At 48.2% G+C, this 15776-nt stretch overlaps 1 protein-coding gene across 3 annotated transcripts in view; it reads left to right on the forward strand.

Moving 5' to 3' along the window:
• The window catches only part of DSCAML1 (DS cell adhesion molecule like 1), a 356394-nt gene that overhangs the window by 316407 nt on the left and 24211 nt on the right, over positions 1-15776 (forward strand). For all 3 annotated transcript variants that reach the window (XM_074335416.2, XM_074335417.2, XM_088791437.1), the window contains 3 exons: positions 4473-4713; positions 7996-8142; positions 10508-10663. In XM_074335416.2, the coding sequence (XP_074191517.1) occupies positions 4473-4713; positions 7996-8142; positions 10508-10663 (544 nt within the window). The remainder of the gene's footprint in view (positions 1-4472; positions 4714-7995; positions 8143-10507; positions 10664-15776) is intronic.

Consider the following 15776-nt stretch of genomic DNA (forward strand, 5'->3'; position numbering starts at 1 on the left):
GGCTTGGTCCTTTCAGGTCCCAATTTCCTCCTTTGTAAAACCAGGATGAAAATAACTGCCCTCCTTATCTCTGGGGGTGGCAGAGCTATAGAGAAAACAGACCAGTATGTGCTGCAGCCATTTCTAAAGGGCAGAAACTTATAAAATCTAGAAGGTGTCTGAAGAATCTGTCACTTAAGGAAAATCATAGAGATTCCACACTTGGGCAGAGAAGCAGATCAAAATAACCTTGTGTAGGTCCCAGAAACGCTTCAGTGGGTAACTGCAGCTTTATTGCCATATCCCTGCCGTGGACACAGAAGGGTTAACAATGTTGATGTCTTTCTGTTGCACTACATTTTCTAGTGTCCAAGTATTTGCTTACACTAATTTATGTGACCCTCTGTTTCTGTGGAGTAGAGTGGACAGAAGCATTTTTCTCCCCATCCATATGAGGAGGCCATGATGTAGAGATGCGAGGTGACACTTGCCATTCAAGTAGTGACAGGTGCAGGACTTAAACACACATAGTCTGAAGCCCCCGCCCAGTCTCCCCACCACAGCCTGCTGGATTTGGGGGAGACACCCCTTTCTTAGGGCCCATCTGTGTTGTTCTTCTTGGAACTTTCCCATCTCAACAGTGGGGATTGGGGGTTGCGTCATCTACGTCTGGGCTCAAGTGTCCAACGTCATTTTCCAACTCTAACTCCTAAAAAGGCCAGGTGCGTTAGTCTTCCTTCTGGGTCTTTCCGAAAGATAGATTTGAGAATGGGAGAGATTCAGAAGGGCCTAGTGATATTTTCCCTAAAAAGACTATACTTGTTTGTATCACACACACACACACACACACACACACACACACACACACACACACACAATGCAGCAGAGCCTGGTTCCTTCCCTCCCTAGAGAAATAACCAGGATGAAAGTGGGGTAGGGGCTGGACAGTTAGTCCTTCCTGGGGACCAGCCCAACTTGTAGATACCGGGAGCCATGGTTCCCATCCACATTCAGATCTGGGCTCCAGGGCTTTCCTCAGAAATTGGGGGTAAAGCAGGAGTCCAATCCCCAAGTCTTATGTGCGTCCTGGCTCTGGACTCATTTCCTAGGAATACTCCAAGAAAGCCAGGAGGTGGGGGCAGGGAATGAATAAGTATGTAAAACTGAGACAGTTGGCTACAAAGCTCCGACCTGGAGGTCGATAAAAATTTAGAATCAGATTTATTTCTCCAAAGTCTCATAATGAAAAATAAAATTGATTAGAAAGTTAGAAGTTCAGAATGAACCAGCTCGTCAATAAATTTTGGGCTGTCTTCTCAGGGGATTTTTTTTTAACACCAAGAAACAGATTAATGAAAAATAAAGATTCACTTGAAAGATAAGTCACTTCATTTTAAGACTCTTTCTACGAGATGGATCGCTACTGCTTTATGACATAAATTTGCAATCAGCCCTATTGATTTCTTAATGCTTCAGAGAAATATTGTTAAGATTGATTTAAATCCTGAGTGTTCCCGTTGGGGGGGGGGGGGGTGAGGGTGTAGGGTGTAGGGGAGAGGAGAGAGCGAAGGAAAGAAAAAAGGAGATAGTACAGAAGGAGGGAAGATCTGTCAAGATTCACATAAATATGTGCATGTATATATGTGTATATGTATTTGTATATGTATATACAAGTATATATTGCAGGGCATGTCTGGATGCCTAGCTATGGCCTCTGTCAGTATATGTTCAGGTGAATGAAGGTTGCATGATGCTGTATACAGGTGTGTATCGTGGTATAGGTGGCTCTGGGTATGCAGGCTTGTGTGTCTTTGCCTAATGATGTGTATACTAGAATGTGTGTCAGTATGGATGAGTATATGTAATATGTATATGTATATGTAATATGTATATGACAGTACACGTCAGTATGAAGGAAAAGGTGTCTTGAAGATATGTTTGTGTCTAGAATAGATGCCTTTCTGTGTGTGTGAATGTGCATAGACATATGTGTGCAGATATGAGGCCCAGACTCAGAAATTTACCTACTTACAAACTAGCAAGCAGGACTGCCCAAGTGCAGACAGAAACATTACTCAGGCATTAACAAAAAGTCAAGTCACTTAAATACACACACACATATTTCGTGAGTTCAAAACAATTATGTTAAATTAAAAACTTCATTTTATTGAGTTAACAGTGAGCTTAAAAATGCATTTAAACATTCATTTAAAACATTCATTGAATTAAAAAAAACAGTGGGACTGTTTTACTAACTTAATTGCTTTTGATCTCACAATTTTTTAGTACAATAAAAGGTGGGCTTTTAAATTAACTTCATTGTCTTTAAAACCCTGATTCAAGCTGTTTTTATATGCACTAGAGTGGGTGCTCTCTCTCAATTTATAGATGGGCAGGTCCACTCCTTAAAGGATCCACTTTCTATTTGTGTGTCTAAACACATCTGGCGGAGGGTAGGAGTGTAGATTGGGCTGCTTGCTTTGATGGGTCTGGATGTGTGTGTTCCTGGTTCTGGATGTGAGGAGATATATTGGGATCTCGTGTGTGCTCACGTGTGTATATGTGTGGAGGGGAAGGGTGTGCATCAGTATTCAAACTTGGGGTGAGAATATATTTTCCAGTCCACAGACCGATGCCAGTGGAGGTTTCTCCATTCGCCGGGCCTACTGGGATCAGTCCTTCATTACTGCCAGCCTAGCCAGAGCTCCAAAATGCCCCCTTCCCACCTGCATGTCCTTGCTCATTTCCATCCCTCCATCGAGGCGCTGGCTTCAGGCCTCAGCCCTGGGACAGGATGTCCAGGGTAGTCCAGCTGCATCTCCAAGAGGAGCTAGGCCCACAGAAAAGTCAAGGACTCTTTTTTTTTAACTTGTAAAATATATATATATATATCATTTTATATACATACAATTTACCATTTTAACCATGTTTATGTGTACGGTTCATTGGCATTAAGTACATTCATAACCTGCAACCATCGCCACTGTCCATCTCCAGAACTTTTTCATCATCCCAAACAGAAACTGTGTGCCCTTTAAATAGTAACTCCCCGCCAACCCATCCCTAGCTCCTCTCGTCTACTTTCTGTATCTATGGATTTGCTTATTCTAGGTACTTCATAGAAGTAGTGTTATACAGTATTTGTCCTTTCGTGTCTGGCTTATTTCGTTTGGTATAATTTTTTAAATGTCCATCCATGTCATAGCATGTATCACTATTCCCTTCCTTTTTAAGGCTGAATCATATTCATTGTATGTACACACCACATTCTGGTCCCCTACTCATCTGTCAATGGACACCTGGGTTGCTTCCACCTTTTGGCTGTTGTGAATAATTCTGCTATGAACATGGATGTACAAATATCTGTTTGAGTCCCTGCTTTCAATTCCTTTGGGTATATACCAAGGATGGAATTGCTGGATCATATGGTAATTCTCTGTTTAACTTTTTGAGGAACTGCCGAACTGTCTTCCACTGTGGCTGCAGCATTTTACCTTCCCACCAGCAATGCACAAGGGTTCCAGTTTCTCCACATCTTCCCAACACTTGTTATTTTCCATTATTTTATAATAGCCACCTAGTGGGTGTAAAGGGTGTCTTGGGACTTTCTTTTTATTCAAACTAATTGCTCACCTTCCTCTCCATCTGGTTACTTTTTTGTCTGCTGTTCCATTTCTACCAGGCCTGTGAACCCATGCCAACTGCTATGCCCATTCGTTCATTCAGTAAATATGCATTGAGTGCCTGTTGTAGGCCAGGTACCATTCTAGACACAGAGGACGGCAGGAAATGAAACAGACATCTTCATCCTCGTGGTGCTTGCATTCTAATGGGGACATACAGTCAAACACATCAGTAAAATACATAGAATGTCAGCTGATGCTAGTACTATGGAGAAAAATAAAGCTGGAAGAAATGTCAGAAGTCGGGGGAAGAGGGCAGGGAGCAGTCTGACATAAGAACTTAAGGAAAACCACGTTAAGAAGGGGAATTTCGGGGCGGCCAATTGGCTCAGTGGTTAGAGCGCAGTGCTCATAACACCAGGGTCGCAGGTTCGATTCCCACATGGGCCAGTGAGCTGCACCCTCCACAACTAGATGGAAAATGACTTGACTTGGATGGGTCCTGGAAAAACACACTGTTCTCCAATATTCCCCAATTTACAAAAACGGGTGGGGGGGGATTTCAGCAAGGACACCACAAAGGTGATGAGGCAAGCCATGTGGATACCCAAGGAAAGAGTGTTCCCCAGGCGGTGTGAGCTGCACAGAGGCCAGGGTGCTGGAGTGTCGCCAGCGCCGGTGACGGGGATGAGCCCGAGAGGCAATGGGTCAGAGCACATCGGATTGTGCAGCCGTTGTAAGGACTTCGGCTTTCACTCTGAGCAAGATGGGAGCCTTGGAAGGGTTGGGAGCAAAGGAGTGACACAATCTGATGTTGGTTTCAGAGTGTCACTGTGTCTTTGTCTCCCCCTCCCCCACCCACACTTGCAGGCACCCAAGAAGGAGCTGCAGAACGGCGTCATCCGGGGCTACCAGATCGGCTACAGAGAGAACAGTCCTGGCAGCAACGGGCAGTACAGCATCGTGGAGATGAAGGCTACGGGGGACAGCGAGGTCTACACCCTGGACAACCTCAAGAAGTTTGCCCAATACGGGGTGGTGGTCCAGGCCTTCAACCGGGCTGGCACGGGGCCCTCGTCCAGCGAGATCAATGCCACCACCTTGGAGGATGGTGAGGGCACCAGCAGAGGGAAGAGAGTGCAGATCCCAGCCATGGGTGGGGGCAGGGCTGCCAGGGAGGCCTTGGGGCCCTTCTATTCACTCCTGGGTGCCATCATGGTCTTGTGGTCCCTCAGGCTCCCTGGATCCTTCCCCCTCCTCTTGCCCGTTGGCTCCTTCACGAGCGCTTGGTCCCTCAAGCACCCCGACCTCTCAATCCTTGTGGCTGGCTCTCTATCCATCACTTGCTGGTGCTCTGCCCATCAATCTGCTGTTGAGCTGTTGGCCGGTCTGAGCACCAGTCTGCATGCTCTCTATCCATGCTTCGCCCTCTGCCTTTCCTCCCTCCCTCATTCTGGCCCTCACCGTCTCTTTCTCCCCATGCTCTTTCCTCTACACCCTGGGTCCTGTTTCTCCTCCCTTATAGCCTCCAGGTTGGAAAAAGGGGAGAGGCCAAGACCTTTGTACTTCTGGGCTGAAAAGGTCAACCATCTGTTTTAAGCACCTGAGATGAGGCTGTGGAGTTAAGAAATCCCAAGAACCATGTGGCAGAGGATTTAGAGCCCAGTCTTTAAACCTTGGTTCTTTCATGACTGGAAAGGACTCCAGACTCTGATGAGTAAATTAAGGGGCTCAGTTTCTCCCAGGGGAGAGGGTCCGTAGGAAGCTGGTGTGTGCCTGCTCTAAAATCACAGAGAAGAGCAGCTGGTACCTGAGCCTGTTCCAGGTTCAGAGAGAAGACATGGCTCTTGTTGACTCCAGAGATGGGTCTGGGTTGGCCACAACCCTCCCAGCCCCCAAGAGTAGAATAAAGAAGAAGGAGAGCATTCTCTCAAGCTTTGTTCTTGATGCCTTGGCCCAAAACCAGGGTCTGAGATTAAAAGCTGTCGCTGAGTCTCAGCCTGCCCCCCAGCGGAGGGAGGGGACTGACTGCCCTGAGAGCATAATGCCATTTCCCCGTCAGAACACCCAGCATTCCAGCATTGATGAGTCATGCCGTTAGCTAAGCAGTACCCTCTGCCCACCTCTTCCTCTGAACATGCAGGAAGCCTTGAGAGGGAGAGTGCATCAGGTCAGCAATGCCTCGAGTAGACCAGCTCATCCCAATGGTTCTTTAGCTACAAATTGGAATTATCTGAGGAGCTTTGAAAATACTGATGCCCAGGCTTTATCCCCAGAGATCCTCCTTCAATTGCTTTGGGGCACAAGCTGGGCTTTGAGCAGGAGCAGACTTCTACAGCCCCCAGAGCCCTGAGCCCCTGGGAAGAAAGGAGAACACAAAAAGACAGAAAGGCAGATAGCAAACAGAGACACAGAAAAGCCCAGGAAGAGCTAACTGCAGTCAGCTCCCCCACCCGCTCCCCAATCCTGCACCCTTACCATCCCCCCACTAGCCCATCCCTTCTGTGATGCCGGCCGCAGGTCTGGCTGGGTTAAGGAAGACCAACTTGTCATGTGGTCCTCTAACACAGTGCAGCCAGTCACATTGCTGGGCCCTCCCCTGGAGCTTCTGCTGTCATCAGGTCTGGGGTGGGGGCCAAGAATTTGCATTTCTAATAAATCCCCCATGTGATTCCGTTGATGCTGGTGCAGGAAGCACCTGTGTGAATGGAACACTAACAGCTGGGTGATTATCCATAAAAGGAGCCCAAGCTTGCGGAGGTGAAGTCATCTGTCCAGAATTGCCCATCTGGTAAAGAAACAAACCCAGATCCAAATCCTAGCTTGACCCTGAATCCCACACTCTTTCTGTGGTTACTCTCTTGCTTGGGAGCAAGGCTGGATGCAGAACCAAGTGATATGGATGCAGGATGCTCGGGAAGGCACGTCCAGGGGGAACAGCTGGCCCAAGCCCACACTGCAGGCCCAACAAAATACGAAGCTCCTGTCCACCCAGAGTCATGCCAGGAAACAGCCAAGCTGGGCCCACTTTTGGCCTCCATCAGGGCACCACTTCCTTTGCTTTAGGGTTTGGAGGGACCTGGAATTTCCAATAGGGCGAGATCAGCATGGGCTGTGGAGTCATTTTCCAAACAAAGGAGAAGGGAAAAAAAGTTTCCAGCAGCATTTGCTCAGCAGTTTTTCATACTTAATTAAGGCCCTCGTTAGCCTGTCAGATCCTGATCGTTTCCTGGCAATATTAGCGCTCCTCCTGGGGTATTCAAGGGCCCCTGCTTTAGCAATAGTGTCTTTTCCATAATTATATTACCTTCATTTTGTTCAAACGGGCGATCTGTATTAGTTTATTACACTGGGTCCCTAATTACATGGTGCTTATATTTTTACACCTAAGTAATATGAAACAATAATCATTCTCAAAGAGGATCGTTAGGATGATATATTATCATTTAAATACTCATAAAAATTAGAGTTGCCTCTTGTGGGGCAATGGGATCTAATTACCTTCATCCAGCCTGTGCCTCCTTTCTCCCACTCAACGCGAAGCAGATGCAGCCTTGCCTTTTGCCCTCTGGCTCCTCGGAAACCAGCGGGAAGTGCCACCAAGTTCTCCCTAGCCAAGGTGGCTACTGGGGCCTGGTGTCATCTCATGAAGGGTGAGCTGCACAGGGCCAAACCCGGAGTGGAACTTAGGTAAAGCTCAAAGGTAGCTCTCGAAGGGAGAGGGTTCAAGGCAGGTCCACCACCTAAGTTGGTCTCAGAGAGTGTTTTCCCATCATCAGAGGCATGTGAGGAGGGACAAAGGTGTAGTGGTCCCAGGAGGCCCAACGGTGTCTGTGGAACCTCTTTTCCTCTTCATCAGGATTAATTGAAATCCTCTTCTCTTCTTTTCCATCCCCTCAGCTTGGCACAAGGACACAAGGGTACCTAGAGCCAGGCCTTGGTTCAGACGCCCTGGTCAGGTGACACCTAAGGGCTGGCAGCCATCAGACAAAATCATCCATTACAGATACCCCCAGGGATGGCTTGGAGGTCTTCCAGGCTCTGCCATGGTCAGCAGAGGTGGACTCCCTGGGCTGTCGTGCCCCCTGATGAATTCCCAGGGGCTCATGCCCAGAGTTCATCACCTTCTTCCCCTAATATTTACCCAGAACCAGGGACATAACACCCACAGAACAGGGAACCAAGTCTGTAAAGATCTCTATTTACCCAAATCTCAAGGAAAGGAGAGTTGGTTCACTTCCTGACTAAAACTCGGATCACTCACTGAGTAGAGAGGTCCCTCCACTTACCTAACCTGAAGTTCCTCTGACGGGGCAGCAGGGCCTGGCCTGGGACACGTATGTGGTGTTTACCTCCCTGACTGGGCTGTTTGGTTCTCCCCTTGCCCACGCAGTGCCCAGCCAACCCCCTGAGAATGTCCGGGCCTTGTCCATCACGTCTGACGTGGCCGTCATCTCCTGGTCGGAGCCCCCACGCAGCACTCTCAATGGCGTCCTCAAAGGCTACAGGGTCATCTTCTGGTCCCTCTACATTGATGGGGGTGAGTCTGCTGGGAATGATGGCTGGGTCTCAGCGTGAGAGGCGCAGTGTGGTGGGGTCTGCGTCCGTGCTCAGTGAGAGTTGAGCATCTTCCCACGGATGTCAAGTGGAAGTGCAGCCCCCTCTTCTGCACGTATTATCCTGGACCAGAGCCAGGGACCAGGGTTATCTCTGGTGGGGGGAGGGACAGCAGCAATAAGTTTGGGAATGACTTGGTTGGTAATAGGGGCATATTTGCTTTTCTAATGTAATGTGTTGGTATTAGGCCTTGATGACCGTATCAGTCAGTGTCTCAGCAGGGAACAGTTGGCATACTCAAAGGGGTCAACTGAAGAGAGTTTAATGAAGGCACTGCTTCCAGAGGGGTGTGGAGGGAGGGTAGAGCACCTGAGACTTGCACCTGCAGGAAGCCATTACTACCTAGGGCTGAAGGGGCTAGAGGAGGAGGCAGGGTCCACAGAACCTAGGAGAGCTGCCCCTTGGCCAGGCAGTGAGGCATGCAGTGTGCGTAGAGGAGCTGCACAGCACCTGGAGAAGGAAGGACAAGCGCCCACGTGGAGCTGGGGGCAGGAACGGCAGATGCAGAAAAACCAAGGCAGTGTCCCAAACCTTTGCATGGCTTCCTTCCCCTGGGATGCGTTGGTCCAAATCGGCTTGTGTAGCTCCACGAACACACCCAGCCCTGCCCACTGGTGTGCACAGACTTGGCAGTGACCAGGAAGTCTGCAGGAAGCCAGCCAGAGAACCAGCGTCCCTAACTCTGGAAATGTTCTACTGGGGCCACAAAGGGCTACAGTGAGTTTGCTCCACAGATCCTGAGCTTTCCGCCACCAGCCTCTGGCCCCTCTCTTCTTTCCTGGAGGGCCTGGGATTCCAGCTCACAGCCATCTCTCCAGGGCAGCTGCCCTCCTCTTCCCCTCCTGGATACTGCTCTGCCCAGACACACTGCCAACAGGAAGTGTCTTTCTCTGCCACCACCCCCACTGTCTCCTCCAAAAGCACAGAGGCCTGGAACTCAGGGGTTTGATTTCAAGGTCTCCCAAGTTCTTTTGCTGTGAGATGGCCTCATATATCTGTGCTGGGCCAAGTAATGGGAGGTCCCTCTTTTTCCAGAACTTGCTTCTTTTCTAAGCCTAAACACTTCTCCAGCTCCACCCCTCCAGGTGAGGAAGGCATGGGCCTCTCTAATCTCCAAAGGTCATGTGAATTGTTGGCCATGCTGTCCTCTTCTTCCTTGGTCTTTCTCTGACTCCAGTCCTAGACAGGTCTGCCCTGGTTTCTGACCTCCTGGAAAAGGGTCTCACTGCTCAAGCCTCTGAGGTTCCCCCACACTTACTAGAGTCCCCTCAAGCTGCACATGGCATTCTTACCCTCCGGACCCTGGCAGGCTGCAACCCTCCTCTGGCCCAATCCTGGGCCTTGGACTCTTTGCCTACACCAGGTCCCGGGGAGGTGCTGGGGTGGGTTTGCAGGCACTGGGCTTCTATAAGGCCTGTCCTCAGCCAGTGTCTAGGCCCGTCTTTCTACAAGTCCAGGAGTCCCAGTGGGAGGACTGTCAGCTCACGTGCCTGTCGAAAACTCTGGCCCTCCCATGGGACCCTTTCTCTAAGCTCTTCAGGGTCTACGTCAGGTTCCTTGACAGAACGAGGATGATGCGTTCTCACTGAGCGGGAGGAAGGCCTGGCCCTTCCAGCCTGAGGCTGTCAGCTCCACCAATCCACCCAGGTTCTCTGAGCGAGTTCTTAGAAGGGTGGGTGTCCTCAGTGGTGGAAGAAAGTAATGAGGACTTAGCCCCTGTCATATTGAGAGTTCAGGGTGGCCCAGGAGCATCCTGACGCTGTGGAGGCAGCGTCAGCCTGTCACAGATCACCCAGCCTGATGCACTGCCTAGAGAGATCTGAGAGCCCCAGGAGGCACTGAGGCAGCAAGGACGACTGGCTGCTGACCATCCCAACTAGCCTGGGCTCCCTCCAGGTCCAAGTCACTCCTGGGGTCCCTCACATGGAGAAGGGGTTAGATGGTCAAGGGGAGCGTGTCGCTTAGAGAGATGGAGAGATGGAAGTATTCTACAAAGAGAGTATTCAGTTGAATTTGGTGCAAAGTCGGCTGGGGGCTAAGAACAGGCCAGCATATGCCACTCACCCTAGTGGGGCTGCTTGGGGAAAGGTGTGGCCTGGAAGCAGTGCCCCAAATCTGCCCCCATGTACATTGGGGTGGAGGGTGCCCCTAGTTGCCACCACATGCAGTCAAGGTCTGAGCCCAGTGAAGCAGTCCTGACAGGAGCCCAGGCTGGTGGCAGGGCAGCGGCCGGGGGACCACGGTGTGGTCAGTCTGGGCCTCACTCAGAGGCTGCCTGTCTCTGCCAGAGTGGGGTGAGATGCAGAACATCACCACCACCCGGGAGCGCGTGGAGCTGCGCGGCATGGAGAAATTCACCAACTACAGCGTGCAGGTGCTGGCTTATACCCAGGCCGGGGACGGCGTGCGCAGCAGCGTGCTCTATATCCAGACCAAGGAGGACGGTGAGTGTCCCTCAGGCTGCGGGGCCCGGCCGGCCCTCGGGAGGCACCCCGAGGCCTGTTGCTGAGCCTGCCCTTGCACCACCCCATTGCCCATCCCTCCGGAGGAGAAGGGAGACAGCAGAGTACCATCCTCTCTCCTGACACTTTGAAGACTCTGGGGCCCTGCTTTGGGAGAATGCAGCTTACTGTGGGTGGCAGTGAAATTCTCTGGGACTCCTGCATAAACATAGAAGCAACCATAACCCTCTACTCCTGTAACACGGGGTCAAAGGCCAGAGAAAGCCTCTCCTCCCACCCCCACCCAAAAGGCCTTCTTTGTGTGGCATCTGCTCCCCTGCAAGGTTCAGCCTGGTTTCCTCTGGATACAGATGGTTGGGGTTGGGGTGCAACAGGAACATCTGCTGACACATCCCAGGTTAGGGACTCGGCAGTCACCCGACAGAGGCCCCAGAATGGGCCTGGCCCTGCACTCCAGTGTGCTGGGGGTCTCTTAGGGAGGGTATGGGAGGTACCTCCTGTTGAAGCTATGGTCTCAAAGCCCTCTCCATGGGGGCAGAACTGGAGAAAAACTAGAGATAAAAAGCCAGGCCTCAAGGATAGAGTGATAAAATAAGGGAGTAGGGGAGGCTGGGAGCCAAGTCAACCCAGGGAAACAGAGCAGGAGAAGAGCCGACTTCCATCTAGGGCTCAGAGCTACATACCTCAGCCCACCCCAATCCCATCACTTAGTTCATTGTTAAACGTTCTGAGCCAGGTACTATATTTTCTGAAGAGTTGGTTTATGTGAAGAGTGGCTGGCCCCAGTGGGCACTTAAGAAACGGTAGCCATAGTTGGGACTATGGCTTCCTTCTCACTTAACCTCAGTTTTGCCAAAGTCTAGGTCCTACGCATACAATTTGCAGAAGGTACTGAAGACGTTAAAAGAGTTGAAAAAGAACGACAGACTAGCAGTGGTGGTGAAGAAGTTCCCAGAGCAGCTCCCAGCTCAGCTTAATGTTCCCCACTCTCCCGGAGCCCCTCCATTTCCATCAGATCAGCCCTTCCTCATCTTAAGCTCTGAGCAATTAAGTATTTACCAACCTGGGGGTGGCTGGTTAGCTCAGTTGGTTAGAGCATGGTGCTGGTAGCACCAAGGTTGCCAGTTTGATCCCGCATGAGCCACTGTGAGCTGCGCCCTCCTTAAAAAAAAAAAGAAAAGAAAGAAAGAAAAGAAAATTTCCCAACCTGCCTGCTTTGCTTTTCCTCTCATTAATACACCCACCAGGGCTTCCTGAGACAGCTTCGGGCAGAGCCTCCTGCTCTTGTGTGGAGACTGAACAGGGATGATGCTCAGAGCCTGGCCCCTGTCAGGGCTCAGGGCCACACATACACAGACACCTTCCCAGCCTCTAGAAATGAACCACTGGGGCCCCCAGAATTCCAGCATCCTACTCTGATGCAACGCCTGAACCCTAAGCACCACATATGTTTAAATGATAGAGGTGAGGCCCTACCAGGGAATCCAGAGGTCAGGGAGCACCATCCCCCCCCCCCCCCAGGGAGCTTTCAACTGTCCAGTCTAGAGCTGCTTATGGAGTCACACACAGGGACACACACGGTCAGAGCCAGGGCTCCAAGCCAGCAGCTTCACAGAGTGGAGGGGGCTCTGGCAAACACTACAGACACGCATGTCCCAGCCCTATCATTTATCGGCAAGTCACTTAACCTTTCTTAACCTAAGCTTCCTCATGATAAAATGGGGATAAGTGATGTCTCATCAAGTTGTTGTAAGAAGTAAGTTAACTATAAAATCCTTTCTAAAATGTCAAATGCTAGAAAATGGTAGTTGTTTTAAGGCTACCAAGGTACTGGCAATGAAATGACTGCTGCGGGTGAACCTATGTGCCCCAGAGACAATTGGTGTCCCCAGAGGGAGGCCTAGGCCAGAGGAATCTACTCTCAGATGAGGTCTCATCCAGAATAGTGGTCATAACTTGACATGTATGTGATGTCATTGGCATGATTTAACTTTCCCAATAGCCCTATGAGGTAGGGGTATTATTTCTATTTTAGAGGTAAGAAAACTGAGTCCTAGAGAGCTAAAGCAACTTACTGAAAGTCACTCAGCAAATAGGTGGCCTATGAAGGCTTTCTTGCTTCCATATCCTCTGTACTGTCCATTTTACCACTTGTATGAGTTAGGAAGATTTTGGTTGTGAGTAATGCGACTGAAAAAAAATTTAAGCAATAAGCATAGTTATCATCAGATACAACAAGAAGTCTTGAGTAGGGCAGCTTAAGGGTTGGATAACTCAGTGGTCCCCATCTTTCTGCTCTGTCACCCTCAGTATGTCATCTATTCCTCTCACGATTTCAAGATGACTACAGCTCTAGGCACCACACCAGACAACACAGAGTTCAGAGTGAGAAAAGCTGTCTCTTCCTATGAGCATGCCTCTCTTAGGAGTGAAAGAAACCTATCCCAGAAACCCCCTCAAGAGATTTATCCTCATTTCCCATTGGCCACAGTGGAGGGACATGCCTCTTGTTAAGCCAGTCACTGAAAGGTGAATGGAGTTATCATGGCTGACTTGCCTTAAGTATGATAAGTCCTCTGGCATAGGTGATGGAGACAGCTTTCTCGAAGGAGTGGAGAAGAATGGGTACCCAAGCAAAAGTGAGGCTCTGTTTGCAAGGAATAGGAAAGAATAATGGAGGGTGGGTAGGCAGATAACCATGCCTACTCCACCAGTGCTACCCTAACTCTACCACATTCTCCCATTTGTAGGTGGCAGGTATTACATTCATTTCTTAGCTGACTTGGAAAGCAGACAAGTCCAGTTTCCACTTCCAGCTCTGCCATGGGAGCTTAGACAAATATCCTAATCTGAAGACCCTGTGACTACACACTTACCACTACCACCCCTCAGGATTTTGCATTTTTCCAAAAGAAAAATATTATCAGGAAATTTAGAGAAAAGCAAACAAACAAACAAAAAGATAAAATGCAAACATATAAATCCAAGCTCATTTCTTCCATCCAGATCTCTCAGTCTGAGCTTGGTTTCAGGCTGGCTTGACGGGACTCAGTTTATGAACGACAAAGCCTCTTGCTTACTCCTCAGCGCCCCTGTGAATGCCAAATACCATGTGGCTATTCCCCTGTGAATAGCCACATGGCCTCAGAGTGCAAAGTCGAGTTGGATTTTAGACCACTTTAGAGATCTTTAACTGAAGAAGAGGCTTGACTAGACACATGTTTTAGGAAGGTATCTTTTGTAGAAGTATAGAGGACTGATGAGAGGAAGGGGGTGGGGAGATAAGGTCTAGTGTCAGAGAGGACTGTTAGAACCTGTGGGCATCTAGACAGAGGAGAGGAAGGTGTATACTAGGGCAACAGCAGTAAGGATGAAGGGAGGAGAGACAAGTTTTGAGAAACATATCAGAGGATATCCACTTCCAGTAATTGTGGACTAGGTAACCCAAACCCACTCTCCTTCTTACTGAGGACACTAGAAAATCTGGATAAAATATTTTTTTAAACACCTGCTTGAAGGCATCAGATTTCTGGCAGGAGAGTGAAGAATTACTGGGCCAGGATCCAAGGGAGAATGGAAGCCCAGGAGGTAAGCCTGGCATTTGGAACAGCTTTTCCCCTGGGAGGACATTTGCTGAACTGGAGGCCATGGCTGAGAATCTGAGCAGCATGAGAAAGACATGAATTGGAAGCCAGGGCCTGCCAGCATATGTGGGTTTGTCTGGTGAACCACCCTCACTTTGAGTTAAGACCACAAAGGATAGCACTCTAGGATTAAACATGGACCACAAGTAAGCAGCTCAGCTTCAAATCATTTCAGTCATGGAAGTTATATTGAAGTAACTCCATGTTGCTAGTGTCCTAAATTGTAAGTACTTGACAGATCAAACATGAATTCTCTCTTCAGGAAGATTACATCATGTGAGGCCTCAAATTATTTTTACAAACAATTTTGCAAATACTGTGCCTGGCATACAATAAAAAAAATAATAATAGGGACAATGTGAAGAAAAGCCAGCAGAAAAAAAAATAACAGACAAAAGAAACAGGCCCATGGGGATTCCAAACATGGGTGATTTAAAACAACAACAACAACAACAAAACAAACAAACAAACAAAAAAAACCCCACAAATATGGACTTTTAAATAATCATTCTTAATAAGATTTAAATTTTAAGAGAATTGGAAACTCGAGGAACAAAATCAAATAGAAAATCTAGAAACAAAAATTACTAATACCTAAAATTAAGAACTCATTAGATATATTTAAACAAATTAGACATAGCTGAAGAGATAACTAGTGAACTGGAAGATAGTTCAGAAGGAAATGTCCTTCTGAAAGACAAGTGAATGGAAAATAAAAGAGCAAGTAAGCCATAGGGCAGTGATTTTTCAAACTTGACTATGCATGCAAATCACTTGGGGATCATGTTAAAATCCAGGTTCTGTTATAGTAGGTGTGGGGTAGAACTTGAGGTTTTGCATTTCTAACATGCTCCCAGGTGACTCGGCTGCTGATCCATGGACCACATTCTGAATATCAAGGACATAGAAGACATGAGAAGATAACCCAAAGAAGAGGAGAAAGAAAGTGGGGCAGAAGATAAAATGTCTGAAAACTTTTCAAAACTGATAAAAGACATAAAGCCACACATGCAAGAAGTTCTACAAACTCTACAGGAAATAACTTAAAGAAATCCATACCTCGGCTCATCATAATAAAGCTTATAAACAAACCACACAAAGAGAAAAATATTAAAAGCAACCAAAGGAAAAAAGACCAATTACCTTCAAAGGAGGTTTTGTCAGCTAACTTGTCAGAAACAATGTAAGACAGAAAACAATGCAATGGTATATTTAAAGTATAAAAGGAAAATAGTTATCAACCTATCACTTTATACCAAACAAAAATATTCTTCCAGATTAAGATGAAATAAAGAAACTTTCATACAAATAAAAACAGAGAGAATTCATCACCAACATACCTGCCCTGGAGAAATATTAAAGTGCATTCTTTAGCTAGAATGAAAATGATCCCATTCTAGGTGGAAGCTCACTGATGCAGGAAGGAAAGAAGAGCAATTAGGTGATGAATG

Source organism: Rhinolophus sinicus, chromosome 14 (assembly GCF_057876585.1).
Source record: "Rhinolophus sinicus isolate RSI-liver-muscle chromosome 14, RSI-T2T, whole genome shotgun sequence".
NCBI classification, from domain to species: Eukaryota; Metazoa; Chordata; class Mammalia; order Chiroptera; family Rhinolophidae; genus Rhinolophus; species Rhinolophus sinicus.